We start from the raw sequence: 20,348 nt of genomic DNA, 5'->3' as shown, positions 1-20,348 counted from the left end.
GCAAAGAACAACGACCACCTGGCTTGACGAGGATTCAGCCGTTGAGCCGTCTGTAGGTAGGTCGGGTTCTTGTGGTCCGTTAAGACCAGGATAGGATGAACTGCGCCTTCCAGTAGGTGTCTCCACTCCTGCAGGGCCAGCTTGATGGCCAATAACTCCCAATCCCTAATCAAGTAGTTGCGCTCTGTGGGAGAAAACAGCTTAGAATAGTAGCCACATACCACAGTCTTGCCTTTTGTACCTCTCTGGGACAAAAGTGCACCGGCACCAACAGAGGAAGCGTCCACCTCTAATGAAAACCGTAGGGATACATCAGGGTGATGAAGCATAGAGGCTGACGTGAAGGCCTTTTTTAAGGTTTTTAATGCGACTTCTGCTTCTGGAGTCCACACCTTGGCATTCATGCCCTTTTTAGTGATGGTGGAGATGGGAGGGGTAATTAAGAGAAGTTGAGAAAGAACAGCCGGTAGAAGTTGGTGAATCACAGGAAGCGTTGTATGGCAATTAAGCCTTGGGGGGTGGCCATTCCAGGACAGCTTTTACCTTCTCAGGGTCCATTTTGAGACCCTGATCGGAGATGATATAGCCCAGGAAGGGTAAAGACTTCTTTTCAAACACGCACTTCTACAGCTTGGCATAAAGATGATTCTCCCTTAATTGAAGCAACACCTGGCGGACATGACTTTGATGAGTTACAAGATCTGGGGAAAAAAATCAAAATGTCATCGAGATACACCACAACACAGTCATAGAGGAGATCACGAAAAATGTCATTGGCAAATTCTTGAAACACCGCGGGGGGCGTTACATAGTTCGAAGGGCATTACGAGATATTTGTAGCGTCCATAACGTGTATTAAATGCAGTCTTCCTCTCGTCACCCTGACGAATCCGGATTAGATTGTAAGCCCCCCGCAGGTCTAGCTTAGAATTTTTTTTGCCCCCCGTATGCAATCAAACAGTTCCGGAATCAAAGGCAATGGGTACTTGTTCTTCACCGTGATCTGGTTGAGGCCTCGGTAGTCAATGCAGGGTCGGAGGGATCCATCTGTCTTCTTGACAAAGAAAAACCCGGCTCCGGCCGGGGATGAGGATTTACGTATGAAGCCCCTCTCCAGATTCTCCTTAATATAGGCTGACATAGACTGGGTCTCAAGCGAGGAGAGAGGGTATACTCTACCGCGAGGAGGGGACGAATCAGGAACCAAGTCTATAGGGCAATCATACGCTCGATGTGGTGGCAATGTCTCTGCTTCCTTCTTGTTGAAGACATCTGAGAACAGAGAGTAACAAGGAGGCAACCCTGCCAGTGACTGATGCGGAAGAGACTCAGGCGGATGTACATGCACCAGACAGCGGTCGAGACACTTAGGGCCCCACTGGAGGACTGGGGCGTGTAGACAATGCCAAGGCAAACACAGCAGCACAGGGTTGACGGCCTTGGGCAGGACAAACAGGGAGATGAGTTCAGAGTGAAGAACTCCCACTTGGAGTCTTAACGATCACAGACAAAACTGTGTCAGGCAAAGGCAGTCCATCTACCGAGGCAACGATCAATAGCCTTTCCAGAAGAACAGTGGGCAACAGAAGAAGATCCACAAGGTCTTGGCAGATGAAATTGGCTGCAGAGACTGGATGGGGCCTCTCGCCAGCGAGGATGGTCACAGGAATGAACAGTTTGGAGGAGAGTTCTCTATTAAATGCAGTATCGCCCAGGGTTGTCTCTCCAACCAATCCTAGGCGTTGTTTTTTTTTTTACTTCTGGGGGGACAGACGCACGACATGGCCAGCGAGGGCGCAATATAAACAGAGTCCAGAGGTGCGCCTGTGTTGTTTCTCTTGAATGGACAGTTTAAGCCTATATACCTACATCGGAACCTCGGGTGGAGCAGTAGAAGAAGGCAAGAGGGGTTGCTGGAACTTGGGCGCCAGTCTAGGAAGCCATCTCTCCTGTCGAATCTCTTGAGATCTCTCTCTGAGCCTTATGTCCACTCGAGTAGCAAGTAGAATCAGGTCGTCCAAGGCAGCTGGTAGATCTCGAGCAGCAAGTTCGTTCTTGATCTCGGGCGATAGACCATGCCAGAAGGATGCTACCAAGGCCTCATTGGTCCAGGACAGTTCTCCTGCCAGGGTCCGGAACTGGATGGTTGTGTTCGCCCACGGAGGCGTCCTCCTGTCAAAGGTTAAAGATAGCAGTGGCTTCCGACGAGACTCGTCCAGGCTCCTCGAATACGGTACGGAATAACCGCCCGTACCCCTGGAAATCTCGGGTCCCAGGTCCCTGTCGTTCCCAGATTGGATTCGCCCATACCAGGGCCTTGCCAGCAAGTAGTTACATAATTAAGGCGATCCTGGCTCTGTCCGAAGGAAATGATAGGGCGTGCAGAGTGAAGTGGATATGGCATTGGTTAAGAAACTCCCTGCACGTACTTACGTCTCCATAGAACCGAGGTGGCAATGGAACCAAGGATCCGGACTGGAGCTGCCAGGAGGTATAGCAGGAGGGTCAATCGGAGGAGCTTGCATAGGAGCGGAGAAAGAAGTAGCTAGCACCCCTAGCTGCTGTGCCATGGAGTTGATCCTGATCCAGCGGGGTCCATGGCCTGAGCTTACTGTCACGGCACGGGGTGTGGACCCAATGGGCCATACCGCGTAGTGGCCAACTAGGTACAAAACAATGTCTATAGCCAGAACGGGTACCAGAGGCAATGTAGACAGTAGCGGTGACACAACTTGACTTTCACTGTAGATGGCACAGAGATGCAGTGGAAGACACGACTTGATTTTCACTGTAGATGGCACAGAGGCACGGTAGCACGGGATACAGGGTACAGGCAGCAGGAACGGGTAACACTGGGAACTGGAAAACACTGGGAGACCATTTGCTAGACAAACTTTAGGTATACAACAACGCTCAGGCAAGGATCAAGTGGGCAGAGCCCTTTTTATAGTCCAGCAGCATTCTGGGCTAATTACTGATTAATGACAACTGGACGCGTACTGGCCCTTTAAGGCCGTGCACGCGCGGGCGCGCGCCCTGCTGGAAACAGTCCCAGAATCCGGAAGTAAGTGCCGGCGTCTCCCTGGAGGGAGATGCCGCCGAGAACACAGACATCCATGGCCCGGGGCCTTCAGAGAGTAAGTCTGAACGATGGCCCTCGGCCATAGACGTTACATATATTCTGCTTTGCCGTGCTTCTGTTCACCCGCTAGGTAAGGAAATACAACACAGTGTCATCCACTTGAGCTATGTTGCAATTCCATGAACAACTGGTGGACAGGAATTCTGCTATGCAAAGAAAAAGCTAAAGTGGTCCCTTCGTTCTCTGCATGGGCAGGGGTCCCATTTGTTGGACACAACCAATTATAATGTTATGGCATAGGGTGGGTAAACCCCTTTAAATAAATGTATTCATTATGAGCACTTTGGTCATGTGAACAATAAACCTACTATACATCAAAGCCTTAGATAGATAGATAGATAGATAGATAGATAGATAGATAGATAGATAGATAGATAGATAGATAGATAGATAGATAGATAGATAGATAGATAGATAGATAGATAGATATTCGTCCAATAAGAGACAGCACTCCAATTTGTGATAGGAAAAAACTGCTTTTTATTAGCCCCTGTGCGACGTTTCGGCTCTTTACATGGAGCCTTTCTCAAGCAAATTGGAGTGCTGTCTCTTATTGGACGAATATTGAGGATCTGGGAGCAGTGATCGGGCTCCTGGGACGTGCACCCACCTTTATTCCTGACTGGTGCTGCTGGATGGTGGACATTCTAGATAGATAGATAGACAGACAGACAGATCGACAGATAGATAGATTAGATAGATGATAGATAATCCCAAAAAATTATAATAATATTGGGCCTGGAATCTAAAAAGCGATCATAAGAAAAAAAGAAGTATCAAGGCCTGTGTTCAGACTTAAACATCACTACTCTATTTTGCATTAACCAATAAACTCCAAAATATAAAGGCAAAGAGAAGCAAGTTAAATGATTTTTTTAAAATAATGTGATGAATTTTGTTTTCTAGTACAATAAAAGACGTATTTTACTCTGAAGGGAGGTCACCTGCATTTTTTTTTAATGATTGTTTAATTTGCCATTAATCCTGAACTGAGCGATAAATACGAACTATTCTGTATTTCCTACATTCAAAAGTGATAATAAATGCAGAGATTTCTCAACTTACATTGACTAATTGTTTCATTATTGCAGCTTATATACTGTAGGTCCATAATAATATAAGTTGTCAAGGAAATTGTTACGGATGCAATACATTATGCCCCATTTATTCAATAACTCCAAATATTTGACTACCTATATGGCTGCTGATGTAATGTTTGCTCCATTATATTTCCTTGAATGCTATTGCATGTGTCTCTTATTATGGAAATATACAATTATATAACAAATACTGTAAACCAAGTCAGTGTTTTTCACACAGGAACTATTATGTCATGTATTTCTTGCTCTTTTAGGACACATGGCGGGCGACCATACCCGACTAGAGCTTCACCATCTGGAGACAGGCATAATGACTGAACGCCGTTTCCTTTCAGTCCCACCATCAAATTTCTTGGGTCACTTAACAGCTCTCCGTTACAATGGTGCCCCATATCTTGACTTATGTCAGGATGGTGAATTAGGCAGACGTTGTGAACTCAATGCTCGTGCTGGTGGCCTTCGTCCCCTGCTAGCTGATCCTGTAGTCTTTCGGTCGGGACCAGCATACCTAGCCCTTCCTCGACTTCAGGCATATGCTTCTATGCATCTTCTCTTTATGTTTCGTGGACGACATCCAGATGGACTCCTACTTTACAATGGAGGTCAGGGGCCTGACTTTATTGCTGTGGAGCTGGTGAAGGGGTGAGTGACAGTATACTCTAAACATTTATGTTACATAAACTTAATTTTAGGTGTTTCCAATAACAAAGCTGAAGTAATCCATACTGGTTAATAGGCAAAAGTTTTGTTTTCCAGTGTTATTTGCCTTATTCACAGGAGCGTTGAATACGTCTGTGTGATGGCCTTTAAAACAACGCCCGTCGCACGGACCCATGTTTTTCAATGGGCCCATTCACATGCCCGTTGTTTCAACGCACCGTGTGAAGGGTCCTTTGAAAAATAGAACCTGTCCTATTATCTTCCGTTTTCACGGATCCCTCCACAGGCTCAAATCTATGGGGATCCGTGAAAACTGGATCCTCACGGGGGTACCTTGGATGTGAAAAACTTCCCGTTTTTCCCGTCCGGGTTTCCCCACGCTCGTGTGAATCTAGCCTAATACTCATACATTAGCTCTGTAGTATTGCCGAACTGGGGTCTTGTTTTTGAATCTGACCAGGGGCAGCATCTGAATGGAGTTTTATGTAGTCTGAGGAATTTAGTTTCTACCCACACCCCAAAAATATACTGAGATGTAAGATGGCTTAATATAGATTGTAAGCCCCTCTGGGGATTCTGTGTATACAAGCACCCTAGTAAGCAGTATTAAATAACTAGTAATCAGTATATAAATTTTGTTCACAGTAACAGATACATAACAGGCTAGTGGCGATTTATTAACCGACGTGAAAAAAAACCAACGTCTGGAGTCTTGAACATTTCTAGTATTACAGATTTGTTCTATCATGGTTGGCAATATGTGTGTATTTCTCAGTATAAGATGCATTGGCCTATAATTTTAGAGATTGTAAGCTTGAAATAGGATATAAGTCTATCTGGTTGAATCTATTATCCTGCAGTGTTAAATCCAGAGGAAAGCAAAACATCCCCTATGAAACAGAAGACAATTTTTCTTGTTTTAGGGGAAAATTCATTTCCGAATCCAATTATGGCAATTAGAATAAATCCCTGGATCAACGTGGAATCTAGTGAACATAACTTGTAACATTATTACCATCAAGAAAGGCATCCAAACCCTGTCTGTCAAGATTTGGAACGTTTCATCGTTACAGGTCTTAGAAAGATAGATATGTTCATTGTGTATATACATTTGTATTTATCAATTGCTGCTTAAACTGTTGCATTCTGGACGGACTGGAGGAGATTTATCAGTAGTGTTGAAATGTATGGATTTATGAGTTGGTGAAAATACGGGAGGTGGCATTTGTCACATTTGTTGCAACTCTTCTCCTTCTTACACCACCTCATGGCTGGAACGTTTTCTAACAGTATTTCCATCAGTATTTTTATTTGGTGTATTTTACGACTCTCCTTAGCCAACTTTAAACGTGGCCCTACACATGCGATGATTGTCGGCTGAACCTGCCTATTTATGCAGGATCGACTGAACATCTAATGTGTATGGGGGTCTCCCGACTTCCCCACGACAGCAGATGTTTGTGGGAGAGAAGGATTGGGCAGTCTGATCCTTTTAATTAGAGGGGAGATAAGCCGCTGCTAGAGGTGTCTGACGGTGATTTACTCCCCTCTTCCCATTCAGAATACATGCACGCTATCCAAGTCCGGTCCATTTTTCATGGATGGAGGTGCTGAAAAGATAGAAGGAATGGACATGAAAAACTGATGATAACTAATGCTATACAAACTTATTTTTTACTTAACTAATGAACGGAATGCACTCGGACACAATGCTTATTCAAATCAGATGGAAAACCATTCGATCTCTCCTGATGAAACACAGACGAGTTTTACAACGCTCGTCTGAAAGGGACCTAAGGCTATTTAACACGTGCAGATTTCTACCCATAACGAGTGCGGATCGCCGATATAACAAGACGATCGGCGCTTGTTCAAAGGTCCTTTTACACGGGCAAATGCAAACTGCATAGGAATGAATGATCGTTTATATCAGGGGCGTAACTAGGAAAGACTGGGCCCCATAGCAAACTTTTGACTGGGGCCCCCCCTCCCCTGGGTGTCACACAACCCCCCCCCCTTGTAGATAGTGCTTTTTTTACAGCCCCCTGTAGATAACGACATACAGCCCCCCCTGTAGATAACGCCATACATCCCGTCTGTAGATAATGCCATACAGCCCCCACTGTAGAGAATGCCATACAGCCCCTCTGTAGAGAATGCCATACAGCCCCCTGTAGACAATGCCATACAGCCCCCTCTGTAGATAACGCCATACACCCCCTCTGTAGATAAGGCCATACACCCCCTCTGTAGATCACGCCATACACCCCCTCTGTAGATAACGCCATACACCCCCTCTGTAGATAACGCCATACAGCCCCCCTGTAGATAACGCCATACAGCCCCCCTGTAGATAACGCCATACAGCCCCCTGTAGATAACGCCATACAGCCCCCTGTAGATAACGCCATACAGCCCCCCTGTAGATAACGCCATACAGCCCCCCTGTAGATAACGCCATACAGCCCCCCTGTAGATAACGCCATACAATCCCTCTTTAGATAACGCCATACAGACACCCCCTGTAGATAACGCCATACACCCCCTCTGTAGATAACGTCATACACCCCCCCTGTAGATAACGCCATACAGCCCCCCTGTAGATAACGCCATACAGCCCCCCAGTAGATAACGCCATACACCCCCTCTGTAGATAACGCCATACACCCCCTCTGTAGATAACGTCATACACCCCCTCTGTAGATAACGCCATACAGCCCCCCTGTAGATAACGCCATACAGCCCCCCCTGTAGGTAACGCTATACAGACCCCCTGTAAATAGCACCATACAGCCCCCCTGTAGGTAACGCCATACAGCCCCCCCTGTAGGTAACGCTATACAGCCCCCCTGTAGATAGCGCCATACAGCCCCCCTGTAGATAACGCCTTACAGCCCCCCTGTAGATAACGCCATACAGCCCCCTGTAGATAACGCCATACAGCCCCCCTGTAGATAACGCCATACAGCCCCCCTGTAGATAACGCCATACAGCCCCCCTGTAGATAACGCCATACAATCCCTCTTTAGATAACGCCATACAGACACCCCCTGTAGATAACGCCATACACCCCCTCTGTAGATAACGTCATACACCCCCCCTGTAGATAACGCCATACAGCCCCCCTGTAGATAACCCCATACAGCCCCCCAGTAGATAACGCCATACAACCCCTCTGTAGATAACGCCATACAGACACCCCCTGTAGATAACGCCATACACCCCCTCTGTAGATAACGCCATACACCCCCTCTGTAGATAACGTCATACACCCCCTCTGTAGATAACGCCATACAGCCCCCTGTAGATAACGCCATACAGACCCCCTGTAGATAACGCCATACAGACAGCCACTGTAGATAACGCCATACAGCCCCCCCTGTAGGTAACGCTATACAGACCCCCTGTAAATAGCACCATACAGCCCCCCTGTAGGTAACGCCATACAGCCCCCCTTGTAGGTAACGCTATACAGCCCCCCTGTAGATAGCGCCATACAGCCCCCCTGTAGATAACGCCTTACAGCCCCCCTGTAGATAACGCCATACAGCCCCCTGTAGATAACGCCATACAGCCCCACTGTAGATAACGCCATACAGCCCCCCTGTAGATAACGCCATACAGCCCCCCTGTAGATAACGCCATACAACCCCTCTTTAGATAACGCCATACAGACACCCCCTGTAGATAACGCCATACACCCCCTCTGTAGATAACATCATACACCCCCCCTGTAGATAACGCCATACAGCCCCCTGTAGATAACGCCATACAGCCCCCCAGTAGATAACGCCATACAGCCCCCCTGTAGGTAACGCCATACATCCCCCCTGAAGGTAACGCCATACAGCCCCCCTGTAGGTAACACCATACAGCCCCCCCTGTAGGTAACGCGACACAGCCCCCCCCTGTAGGTAACGCGATACAGCCCCCCTGTAGGTAACGCTATACAGCCCCCCTGTAGGTAACGCTATACAGCCCCCCTGTAGGTAACGCTATACAGCCCCCCTGTAGGTAACGCTATACAGCCCCCCTGTAGGTAACGCTATACGGCCCCCCCTGTAGGTAACGCCATACAGCCCCAACCCCCCAAAAAAATCCGACCTATAGTGTGTCCTACAAAATACATGTATCCCCTATCCAGAGGATAGGGGATACATGTGTGATCGCTGGCAGCAATAGGGAGAACGGGGGACCGAAAGTCCCCTGAAGTTCTCCGTGACTAACCTTTGACTTCCGGAGTCTGCGCAGCTCAATAAAAATGAAAGGAGCGCTGGTCACGCATGCGCACAAGCGCGACCGGCGCTCCATTCATTTCTACGGAGCTGCCGACACAGACCCCGGAAGTCTGAGGTTTGTGATGGAGAACTTCAGGGGACTTTCAGTCCCCCGTTCTCCCTATCGCTGCCAGCGATCACACATGTATCCCCTATCCTGTGGATAGGGGATACATTTCTTTTGTAGGAACAACCCCTGTAATGGCAGAGCGGGGAGATACCTCCCTGCTCTGTCGTAGTGTTAAGTGGCGTCGCGCTGTAGTAGCCATAGCGGCAGCTAGCGGAGCCTCCGGCCATGGTGGGGGCCCATGCCAGCGGATGACACGGGCCCCCTCATGCCGCGGGCACCGTAGCAGCCGCTACAGCTGCGACAGCGGTAGTTACGCCACTGGTTTATATGATCATTCAGTCTCCATACAGTTTATATTTTGTTGGCAACACATCTTCTGTTTACGGTGAGATGTGCTGCCAGCAACGATTATTTTGTTTGCCCAATCATTGGCCCATGTAAATGGGTCATGACTCTAGACATAGTAAATAGCTTAGCCAATCAATAGGTCATAAACTTTATCACAGAAATGCAATGCTTAGTCAGCACTCTCTTTTATTGGACAGTTGAATCGTATATGTGCAATTTCCCTGGTGGGTTGACCAATTTCCACCATAAAGTTCAGACAAAAAAAAAAAAGTGTTTGTTTATTCAGATTGGATGACATACAAACACTGCTGGTGTAAGTTTGAACATTAATGCATGCTTAGACCTAGAAACTGAAAAAAGAAACACTTGAAACATATCACCTGTTTTGGAGTGCTGTCCCATCTTTATTACTGAACTTCATAACAGACCTTTAGACCCATCATAAATTTAGATTTGGATACAATATCTGATGATGGTGATATATGTTGAGATTTATAGGATACCCCTTTGTGATCTAAATTTTTTTTTTTAAATTTAATAGCTAATTATGGGCCTTCTTACCAGGTCCAGATCAAGGGAATCATGGGCCCTAGGATGTATGGGAAATGGTGGCCCGGCTCCACAGCCTTTCGGCTCACCCTCAACATACATAGGTGTTGTGCATACAAACAGTGACTGACACAAACCTAGTGCAAAGACAATCTACCAGAAGTAAGCTCAGTACATAGATACAGTAACATAACTAAGTGCATTGATTTGGTACCAGAACTAATCTCTGTTCATTAATACGGTAACAGAACTAAGCTTAGTGCATAGATATAGTTCTAGAACCAAGCAAACTGCATAGATACAGTAACAGAACCAAGCACAGTACATATATATATATTGTAACAGAACCAAGTCTACTATATAGATACAGCAACTGAACCAGGTTTAGTACATAAATATGGTAACAGAACCAAGCCCAGTACATATATACTGTAACAGAACCAAGTCTACTCCATAGACAAAACAACTAAACCAGGCTCAGTACATAAATATAGTAACAGAACCAAGCACAGTACATAGCAACAGAGCCAAACTCAGTACATAGAGACAGTAACAGAACCAAGCTTATTGCACATACAGTACCAGAACCAAGCTTAGTACATATAGACAGTAACAGAACTAAGTGCATTGATTTGGTACCAGAACTAAGCTCTGTTCATTAATATGGTAACAGAACTAAGCTTAGTGCATAGATATAGTTCTAGAACCAAGCAAAGTGCATAGATACGGTAACAGAACATATATATATATATATATATATTGTAACAGAACCAAGTCTACTATATAGATACAGCAACTGAACCAGGTTTAGTACATAAATATGGTAACAGAACCTAGCACAGTATATATATACTGTAACAGAACCAAGTCTACTACATAGACACATCAACTAAACCAGGCTCAGTACATAAATACAGTAACAGAACCAAGCACAGTACACAGCAACAGTGCCAAGCTCAGTACATAGAGACAATAACAGAACCAAGCTTACTGCACATACAGTACCAGAACCAAGCTTAGTACATAGAGACAGTAACAGAACCAAGCTTACTGCATATACAGTACCAGAACTAAGCTTAGTACATAGAGACAGTAACAGAATGTTTTTCTTAGGAAAGAACACATTGTATGCAACTTGTGTGTAGCCCAAAACATAGGCCTGAGAGATCGGGTGCGGTGCAAAGGAGAGGAATACATTTCCATTAGCCATGCTTTGATTCTCCTTTTGATCTAAAAATACAAAAGGATAACTTATCTCCCGATTGTAATGTAAAAAAAAAGCCTAATAGTGAAAAAAGTCCCAAGATCTCCTGCAATTGCTCACACATTCCCTTGCATGTTTTTGTATTAGGGTATGTTCACATGTAGTCAACAAAAACGTCTGAAAATCCAGAGCTGTTTTCAAGGGAAAACAGACCCTGCTTTTCAGAAGTTTTTTGACCAACTCGCATTTTTCGCGGCGTTTTCACGCCGTTTTCGCGGCGTTTTTTACGTCCGTTTTTGGAGCTGTTTTCATTGGAGTCTATGAGAAAACAGCTCCAAAAACGTCCAAAGAAGTGTCCTGCACTTCTTTTGACGAGGCTGTATTTTTACGCGTTGGCGTTTGACAGCTGTCAAACGACGACGCGTAAATAACAGGTCGTCTGCACAGTACGTCGGCAAACCCATTCAAATGAATGGGCAGATGTTTGCCGACGTATTTGAGACGTATTTCCAGACGTAAAACGAGGCAAAATACGCCTCGTATACGTCTGAAATTTGGCCGTGTGAACATACCCTTACACACACTCAGGCAAAAACCAGCATCAAGCTACTTTTAGGCTGAGTTTACAAGGGGCAGATACGCTGTGTAAAAGCACGCAGCATATTCGCCCTTTGCGCCGCAATGAATTCCAAGCGAAAATCACTGCGAACCCGCCGCAAAAAGCACAACAACTGCTATTTGTTGCGGGTTTTACCTTCCCATTGAATTCCCATTGAAAACCCGCAACAAATAAGCAACAAATAAGCAGTGTTTACACAAATCCAATTGACATGCTGCGGAATAAAATTCTGCACCGCAGGTCAATTTCTGAACGTTTTTTTTCTGCTCAGTATTTACGCAGCCTGTGGATGAGATTAGTTCTATCTCATCAACTTTGCTGCTACTGTATTTGTATTAACAATTTCCGTTGCGGAAAATCTGCAATATTTACGCAATGTGTGAACTGACGCTTACACACTCACCTGCGCTCTTACACAGGCACATTTTTACACAAACAGGCATGGCAGATTTGTTGCAGAGATATTCACCTAAATAGAGCTTGCAGAAATCCCTGTGCTTGCTGCCAAAACAACCCCAATCAGATGAATGGAACAGATGTTCAGTCAACGAAATTTCTGCAACAAATCTGCCGTATGCGGAAATACCCTTAAGCACACTCTCTCACACACACACACACACACACACACACACACACACACACACACACACACACACACACACACACACACACAGACAGACAGACACGCACACACACACACACACACACACACACACACACATCAGAACCTGCCTTAAAATCCCTGATGAAATTTGCATGTCTTATATGTGGATTTTTTTGCAACTTGCCACAAATTTCACCTATTGCGCTGCAAAAATCCGCAAAAGATATGTCCATTACAGATTTTCAAATCCGCATTATGCCTAATATCCGGATATTCTATTATCCTAATATTCAGATTTTTCAGGCTCTGCAACCAATATTCTGCAAAAATGCTGTATGTGAACCCATCCTAAACCACAATTTTATACATACAGGTACAGCTTTACACTTATGTTTCCACACAGGCTCGCTTTTACACTCATAATTCTAATGCAGGCACACTTTTACTTTAATACTTTTGAACACGTAGGCACACTTTTACACTCATGCTTCTAAACACGCAGGAATACATTTACACTCATGCCTCTACACATGCAGGCACGCTTTTACATTCATACGTCTACACACGCAGGCACACTTTTACACTCATATTTGTAAACACATTGGCACACTTTTACACTGAAACTTCTAAACACGTAGGCACACTTTTACACTCATGCTTCTAAACACATAGGCACCCTTTTACACTCATTCTGCTTAGCCCATAGGCACGATTGTACACCCATACTTCTACACAGGCAGGAACACTTTTACACTCATACTTCTACACATGCAGGCACACTTTTACATTCATACTTCTACAAACGCAGGCACACTTTTACATTCATACTTCTTAAACACGTAGGCACACTTTTACACTCATGGTTCTTAACCCATAGGCATGCTTTTACACCCATACTTATACACTCGCAGGCACGCTTTTACATTCATACATCTACACACGCAGGCACGGTTTTACACTCATACTTCTAAACATGTAGGCACGCTTTTACATTCATACTTCTAAACAAGTAGGCTTTTACACTCATATTTCTACACACGCAGGCACAGTTTTACAGTTATACTTCTAGGCACCTAGGCACGCTTTTAAACTCATAGTTCTACACACGCAGGAACACTTTACACTCATTCTTCTACACACGCAGGCACGGTTTTGCACTCATACTTCTACACATATAGACATGCTTTTACACTCATCATTTTAAACACGTAGCACCCTTTTACATAATATTTCTTAATTCGTAGGCACGCTTTTACACCAAAACTTCTACACACGCAGACACATCTTTACACTGATACTTCTTAACATGTAGGCACGCTTTTACACTCATACTTCTACACACGTAGGCACCTTTTTACAGTCATACTTCTTAGCCCATAGGCATGATTTTACACCCATACTTCTACACATGCAGGCACACTTTTACACTCAAACTTCTAAACACGTAGGCACACTTTTACACTCATGCTTCTACACACACAGGCACACTTTCACACTCATGCTTCTTAGCCCGTAGGCACGCTTTTACACCCATACTTCTACACACACAGGCACAGATTCACACTCATACTTCTAAACATGTAGGCACTTTTTTACATTCATACTTCTACACACGCAGACACACTTTTACACTCATACTTATAAACACATAGTCACACTTTTACATTAATGCTTCTACACACGCAGGCATGCTTTTACACTCATATTTTTAAACATGTAGGTACGCTTTACATTCATACCTCAACACATAGAGGCACGCTTTCACACTCAGGGTATGTTCACACGGCCAAATTTCAGACGTATACGAGGCGTATTATGCCTCGTTTTACGTCTGAAAATATGGCTACAATACGTCGGCAAACATCTGCCCATTCATTTGAATGGGTTTGCCGACGTACTGTGCAGACGACCTGTTATTTACGAGTCGTCGTTTGACAGCTGTCAAACGACGACCCGTAAATTTACTGCCTCGGCAAAGAAGTGCAGGGCACTTCTTTGCCACGTAATTTGAGCCGTTCTTCATTGAAATCAATGAAGCACGGCTCAAGGTTTACGAGCGTCTCAGACGCCTCGTAAATTACGAGGAGGAGCTTTTACGTGTGAAACGAGGCAGCTGTTAACAGTCTGTCTTTTCACACGTAACTGCCTCTCAGCGTGTGAACATACCCACAGGGTATGTTCACACGGCCAAATTTCAGACGTATACGAGGCGTATTATGCCTCGTTTTACGTCTGAAAATAGGGCTGCAATACGTCGGCAAACATCTGCCCATTCATTTGAATGGGTTTGCCGACGTACTGTGCAGACGACCTGTTATTTACGAGTCGTCGTTTGACAGCTGTCAAACGACGACCCGTAAATTCACTGCCTCGGCAAAGAAGTGCAGGGCACTTCTTTCAGACGTTTTTGGAGCTGTTTTCTCATAGACTCCAATGAAAACAGCTCCAAAAACGAGTTGGTAAAAAAATGAGTTGGTAAAAATGCGAGTTGGTAAAAAACGTCTGAAAAGCAGGGTCTGTTTTCCCCTGAAAACAGCTCTGGATTTTCAGACGTTTTGGTTGACTACGTGTGAACATACCCTTATACTTCTACACACGCAGGCGTGCTTTTACACTCATAGTTCTATCCATGCTGGCACACTTTTACACTCATACTTATTTCTTCACATGCAGGCACACTTTTACATTCATACTTCTACACACTTAGGTACGCTATTACACTCAAACTTCTACACACCCAGGCAAACTTTTACAGTCATACTTCTAAACACACATGCATGCCTTTACACTAATGTGTATTCGCACTGTTGCCATCACACACACAGGTACAGTTTTAAAGAAATATATATATATATATATATCTACATATACTGTGTATATATATATATATATATATATATATATATATATATATATCTTACCTACATCGTATGTAGACCCTCTGGTATGTAGAAAATCATAGCATGTAAATACAGACTGATTGAAAGAGCGCCTGTAAGTCAAAAGTACTAACAGGCTCTCCTCCAGTGAATCAGGTCTCCTATTCAGAGTGTTGCTCATACTGCTAGCAGCAGGGCCCCCGAGCAACTACAACAGTTGCGTTGTCTCGCAGTATAAGGCTGCTATCCTCATCTGTCCCCCTTATGGCCCTCATTATAATCTTCCCTGCATGGCAGGAAGTCCACGGTAGAGACACAGCAGGTGCAGTGGAGGAAAGGAAGTGCAGCGTGGTTTAGAAAACGTGCTGTGTTCTACTACTTTTCAAGTCAGAGATAGTTACAACTTGCGCAGACACTGAGACTTCTCTGCAGCAATAGACGTTACCAGCTCAGCCAGCCAATGAGCAGCATTGGACGAATTATAATGAGGAGTATATTTCTCAGCCCCCAGGCAGCCCCTGCCTCGCACTGCTTTCAAGTAGTACATGCCTATCAATAATTTATGGTAGTAATCGTTTATATAGAATCTATAGTAATCACACACACACACGCACACACGCGCACACGCGCACACACGCACACACGCACACACACACACACACACACACACACACACACACACACACACACACACACATATATAAATGTATTTGGTGATGTTTCAATAATTGAGCCTGAATATGAGGTTAAAGTTAGATTAGCTTGATATACTAGTGTAATAAGCAATTTAATCAGCAATAAGAGTTTATCGAGGCTACTGTATGCTAAACATTACAAATAGAAAACGTGTCTACACACACACACACACACACACACACACACACACACACACAGATATAGATAGATAGATAGATAGATAGATAGATAGATAGATAGATAGATAGATAGATAGATAGATAGATAGATAGATAGATAGATAGATAGATAGATGATAGATAGATAGATAGATAGATAGATAGATAGATAGATAGATAGATAGATAGATAGATAGATAGATAGATAGATAGATAGATGGTCCTCATCTACCTTACAGAGAAATATTTTCAACACAATTAATTACACAGTTTGGAAAACAAGAACTTACTTCTCTTTTGGTAACCAATGCTTTACTTGGATTTAATAGAGATTGGCTTTTTGAGAGGCGAGTTTATCAATACGCTCAAGCAGAGAGATTATTCATTCTTTTTTAGATGTGCATGGTGGTCATATCAACACTTTAGGACTGGGAATTCCATTAAACATTAGGATCTGAATAGGCAATGTATATGTAAAATTTGTAATTGTTACAATGTTTAAAATATGTAAAAAATGTGAAAACCATACAACCTTAAATAGTGCAATAACTAATTCTGAGATCTGAATAAATGTGTCCTTGTTCAAACACTTACTGCACATTGCCAATTTGTACTTAGGAAATCAAATAAGGGCTTTATAGAACGCGTAATTGTATGTTATTATGAGAAAACATTTCCAAATACAATAGATTTCATCTCACCTTCCTGCTTGCTGAATCTTTGTCCTCTCAAAAAATTTTATGTATCTGGAAGGTCCCTTCTCCCCAGGTTTAGATAATTTCCTAGAACAAAAAAATATCAGCTCCTATGTCAATGTGTAGAAATTTTGTTTCATCCCTTCTCTTTCCCTATCCCTCGGTTGAACTTGATGGACATGTGTCTTTTTTCAACAATAATATATAACTATGTAACAGGCACATATGCACACATACTGGAACATATACACACAAAGACATATATACAGAGACACATATACACACACAGAGACACAGGGGCTTAAGTAGGAAAGACTGGGCCCTATAGCAAACTTTTGACTGGGGCTCCCCTGGGTGTCACACAACCCCCACTTGTAAATAGTGCCTCTGTAATGATAGGGGTAGGGAAACGGACAAGTGAGCCCTAATCTACCCGCCACTCTGTCCCTGCCTACTTGCAACGACCCGCCCTAGGCGACGGGGTACAACTGGGCGGCGGTCCCTACGCTCAGTAAGTGCACGAGACAAACATACAAGGGAATATAAAGCAAAGGGAAAGGGGCAGTTGCCCACGGCAACACCGTGAGCAACAGAGTGGTGAACGAGCCAAGTCAAACCAGGAGAGCATGAGGTACCAAACGCAGAGCAGAAGAGTAGTCAGAAAGCCAGGGTCAGTATGGAGCAGGATCAAATAGTAGGAGCTGTAGCTGGGCCAGGAAACCACACGAAAAGAATCACAAGCAAGGAGGAACAGGAAAGGCAGGTATAAATAGACAGAGGGCGGGAGCTAGCTGAGTCTGGCCAGGCTGCGATAGGCTCTCCCACTCCTAAGCCTGCCAGCCTGAGTGGTGGAAGCTGGAGTCAGTCTCAGAGAGATAGACTCAGGTGAAGACTGATTACCTCTGGAAGTTAACCCCGAAGCTGTGCCTGGCAGATCCTTTACAGTACCCCCCCTTTTATGAGGGGCCACCGGACCCTTTCTAAGTGGACCTGGTTTACTGGGGAAACGAAGGTGGAACTTCCTGACCAATACCCCAGCGTGAACATCCCGGGCGGGTACCCAAGTCCTCTCCTCAGGCCCGTATCCTCTCCAATGGACCAGGTACTGGAGGGAGCCTTGGACCATCTTGCTGTCCACAATCTTGGCCACCTCGAATTCCACCCCCTCAGGGGTGAGAACGGGAACAGGAGGTTTCCTCGAGGGAGCCAAGGACGGGGAGCAGCGTTTAAGGAGGGAGGCATGAAACACGTCGTGTATACGAAAAGATGGGGGTAACTCCAGCCGGAAGGAGACAGGATTGAGGACTTCAATGACCTTATACGGCCCAATAAACCAGGGAGCAAACTTCTTGGACGGGACCTTAAGACGCAAGTTCCTAGACGATAACCACACCAGATCCCCGACCATAAACAAGGGGTTAGCAGAACGTTTTCTATCAGCCTGAGTTTTTTGTACGCTCTGGGACGCCTCTAGGTTCTTCTGAACCTGGGCCCAGACTGTGCACAGTTCCCGATGAACGACCTCTACCTCGGAATTGTTGGAACTACCAGGTGAAACGGAGGAGAACCGTGGATTAAACCCAAAATTACAGAAAAAGGGGGAGACCCCTGACGAGTTACTGACCCGGTTATTAAGGGAAAATTCAGCGAGGGGAATGAATGAGACCCAATCATATTGACAGTCAGAGATAAAACATCTTAAATATTGTTCTAGAGATTGATTAGTCCTCTCAGTTTGGCCATTGGTTTCAGGATGGAAAGCAGAGGAGAAGGACAGCTCAATCTCCAACTTCTTACAGAAGGCTCTCCAAAACAAAGAAACAAATTGTACCCCTCTGTCCGAAACAATATTGACAGGGACCCCATGGAGACGGAGGATGTGTTTGACAAACAAGGTAGCTAACGTCTTGGTGTTGGGTAGTTTCTTGAGGGGCGCAAAGTGGCACATCTTACTGAAGCGGTCTACTACCACCCACACCACCGACTTGCCTTGGGATGGATGCAAATCGGTGATAAAATCCATGGAGATATGTGTCCAAGGTCTCTGGGGAATGGGCAACGAACGTAGTAAGCCCGCTGGTCGGGACCTGGGAGTCTTGGACCTAGCACAAACCTCACAAGCGGCGACGTAGGCCTTAACGTCTTTAGGCAACCCAGGCCACCAATCGTTTCTGGCAATGAGGTGTTTGGTACCCAGGATGCCTGGATGACCAGATAGTGCGGAGTCCTGATTTTCCCTAAGTACCCTTAGCCGGTATTGCAGGGGAACAAACAGCTTGTCCTCAGGAAGGTTCCCGGGAGCTGAACCTTGATCAGCTGCAATTTCAGAGACTAAATCAGAATCAATAGAAGAAATGATTATACCGGGAGGCAAAATACAAGCAGGATCTTCCTCCGAAGGAGGGCTGGCCATGAAGCTACGCGACAGTGCATCGGCCTTAATATTTTTAGACCCAGCCCTATAGGTAACCAAAAAGTTGAATCTAGTAAAAAATAGCGCCCATCGAGCTTGTTTCGGGTTTAGCCTCCGGGCAGATTCTAGATAAACCAGATTCTTGTGGTCGGTAAGGACCGTTACCTGGTGCCTAGCCCCCTCCAGGAAGTGGCGCCACTCTTCAAATGCCCATTTAATGGCTAAGAGTTTGCGGTTGCCAATATCATAGTTACTCTCAGTGGGCGAAAACTTCCTGGAGAAGTAGGCACAGGGGCAGAGATGGGTGAGGGACCTGGTACCCTGGGACAAGACAGCCCCCACTCCCACCTCGGATGCGTCAACTTCAACGATAAATGGCTCCATTTGGTTGGGCTGAACCAGCACCGGGGCCGAGATAAAGCACTTCTTAAGGACCTCAAAAGCCTGGACAGCCTCTGGAGACCAGTGGAGGAGATCAGCACCTTTGCGAGTGAGGTCCGTAAGAGGCTTAGCGATGACCGAGAAGTTAGCAATTAATCTCCTGTAATAATTAGCGAACCCCAAAAAACACTGTAACGCCTTCAGGGAGGCAGGTTGGACCCATTCCGCCACAGCCTGAACCTTGGCGGGGTCCATGTGGAATTCATGAGGAGTGAGGATTTCACCCAAAAATGGTATCTCCTGTACCCCAAACACACATTTTTTGGTTTTTGCAAACAGTTTGTTTTCCCGAAGGACTTGGAGCACCTTTCTGACATGCTCAATGTGGGAGGGCCAGTTCTTGGAAAACACCAGTATGTCATCAAGGTACACTACAAGAAATATCCCCAGGTAATCTCTCAAAATCTCATTTATGAAATTCTGGAAGACCGCCGGCGCATTACACAACCCAAAGGGCATGACGAGGTATTCGAAATGACCTTCGGGCGTGTTA

The 20,348-nt window shown here is 45.1% G+C and overlaps 1 protein-coding gene across 14 annotated transcripts in view; it reads left to right on the top strand.

Moving 5' to 3' along the window:
* NRXN2 (neurexin 2) overlaps positions 1-20,348 on the top strand; it is a 760,118-nt gene that overhangs the window by 373,597 nt on the left and 366,173 nt on the right. For all 14 annotated transcript variants that reach the window (XM_075837456.1, XM_075837449.1, XM_075837451.1 and 11 more), the window contains one exon: positions 4,497-4,884. In XM_075837456.1, the coding sequence (XP_075693571.1) occupies positions 4,497-4,884 (388 nt within the window). The remainder of the gene's footprint in view (positions 1-4,496; positions 4,885-20,348) is intronic.

This window comes from Rhinoderma darwinii, chromosome 9 (assembly GCF_050947455.1).
Source record: "Rhinoderma darwinii isolate aRhiDar2 chromosome 9, aRhiDar2.hap1, whole genome shotgun sequence".
Taxonomy (NCBI): domain Eukaryota; kingdom Metazoa; phylum Chordata; class Amphibia; order Anura; family Rhinodermatidae; genus Rhinoderma; species Rhinoderma darwinii.
Note: the sequence above shows the minus strand (reverse complement) of the source record. Positions and strands in the feature narration are given on the sequence as shown.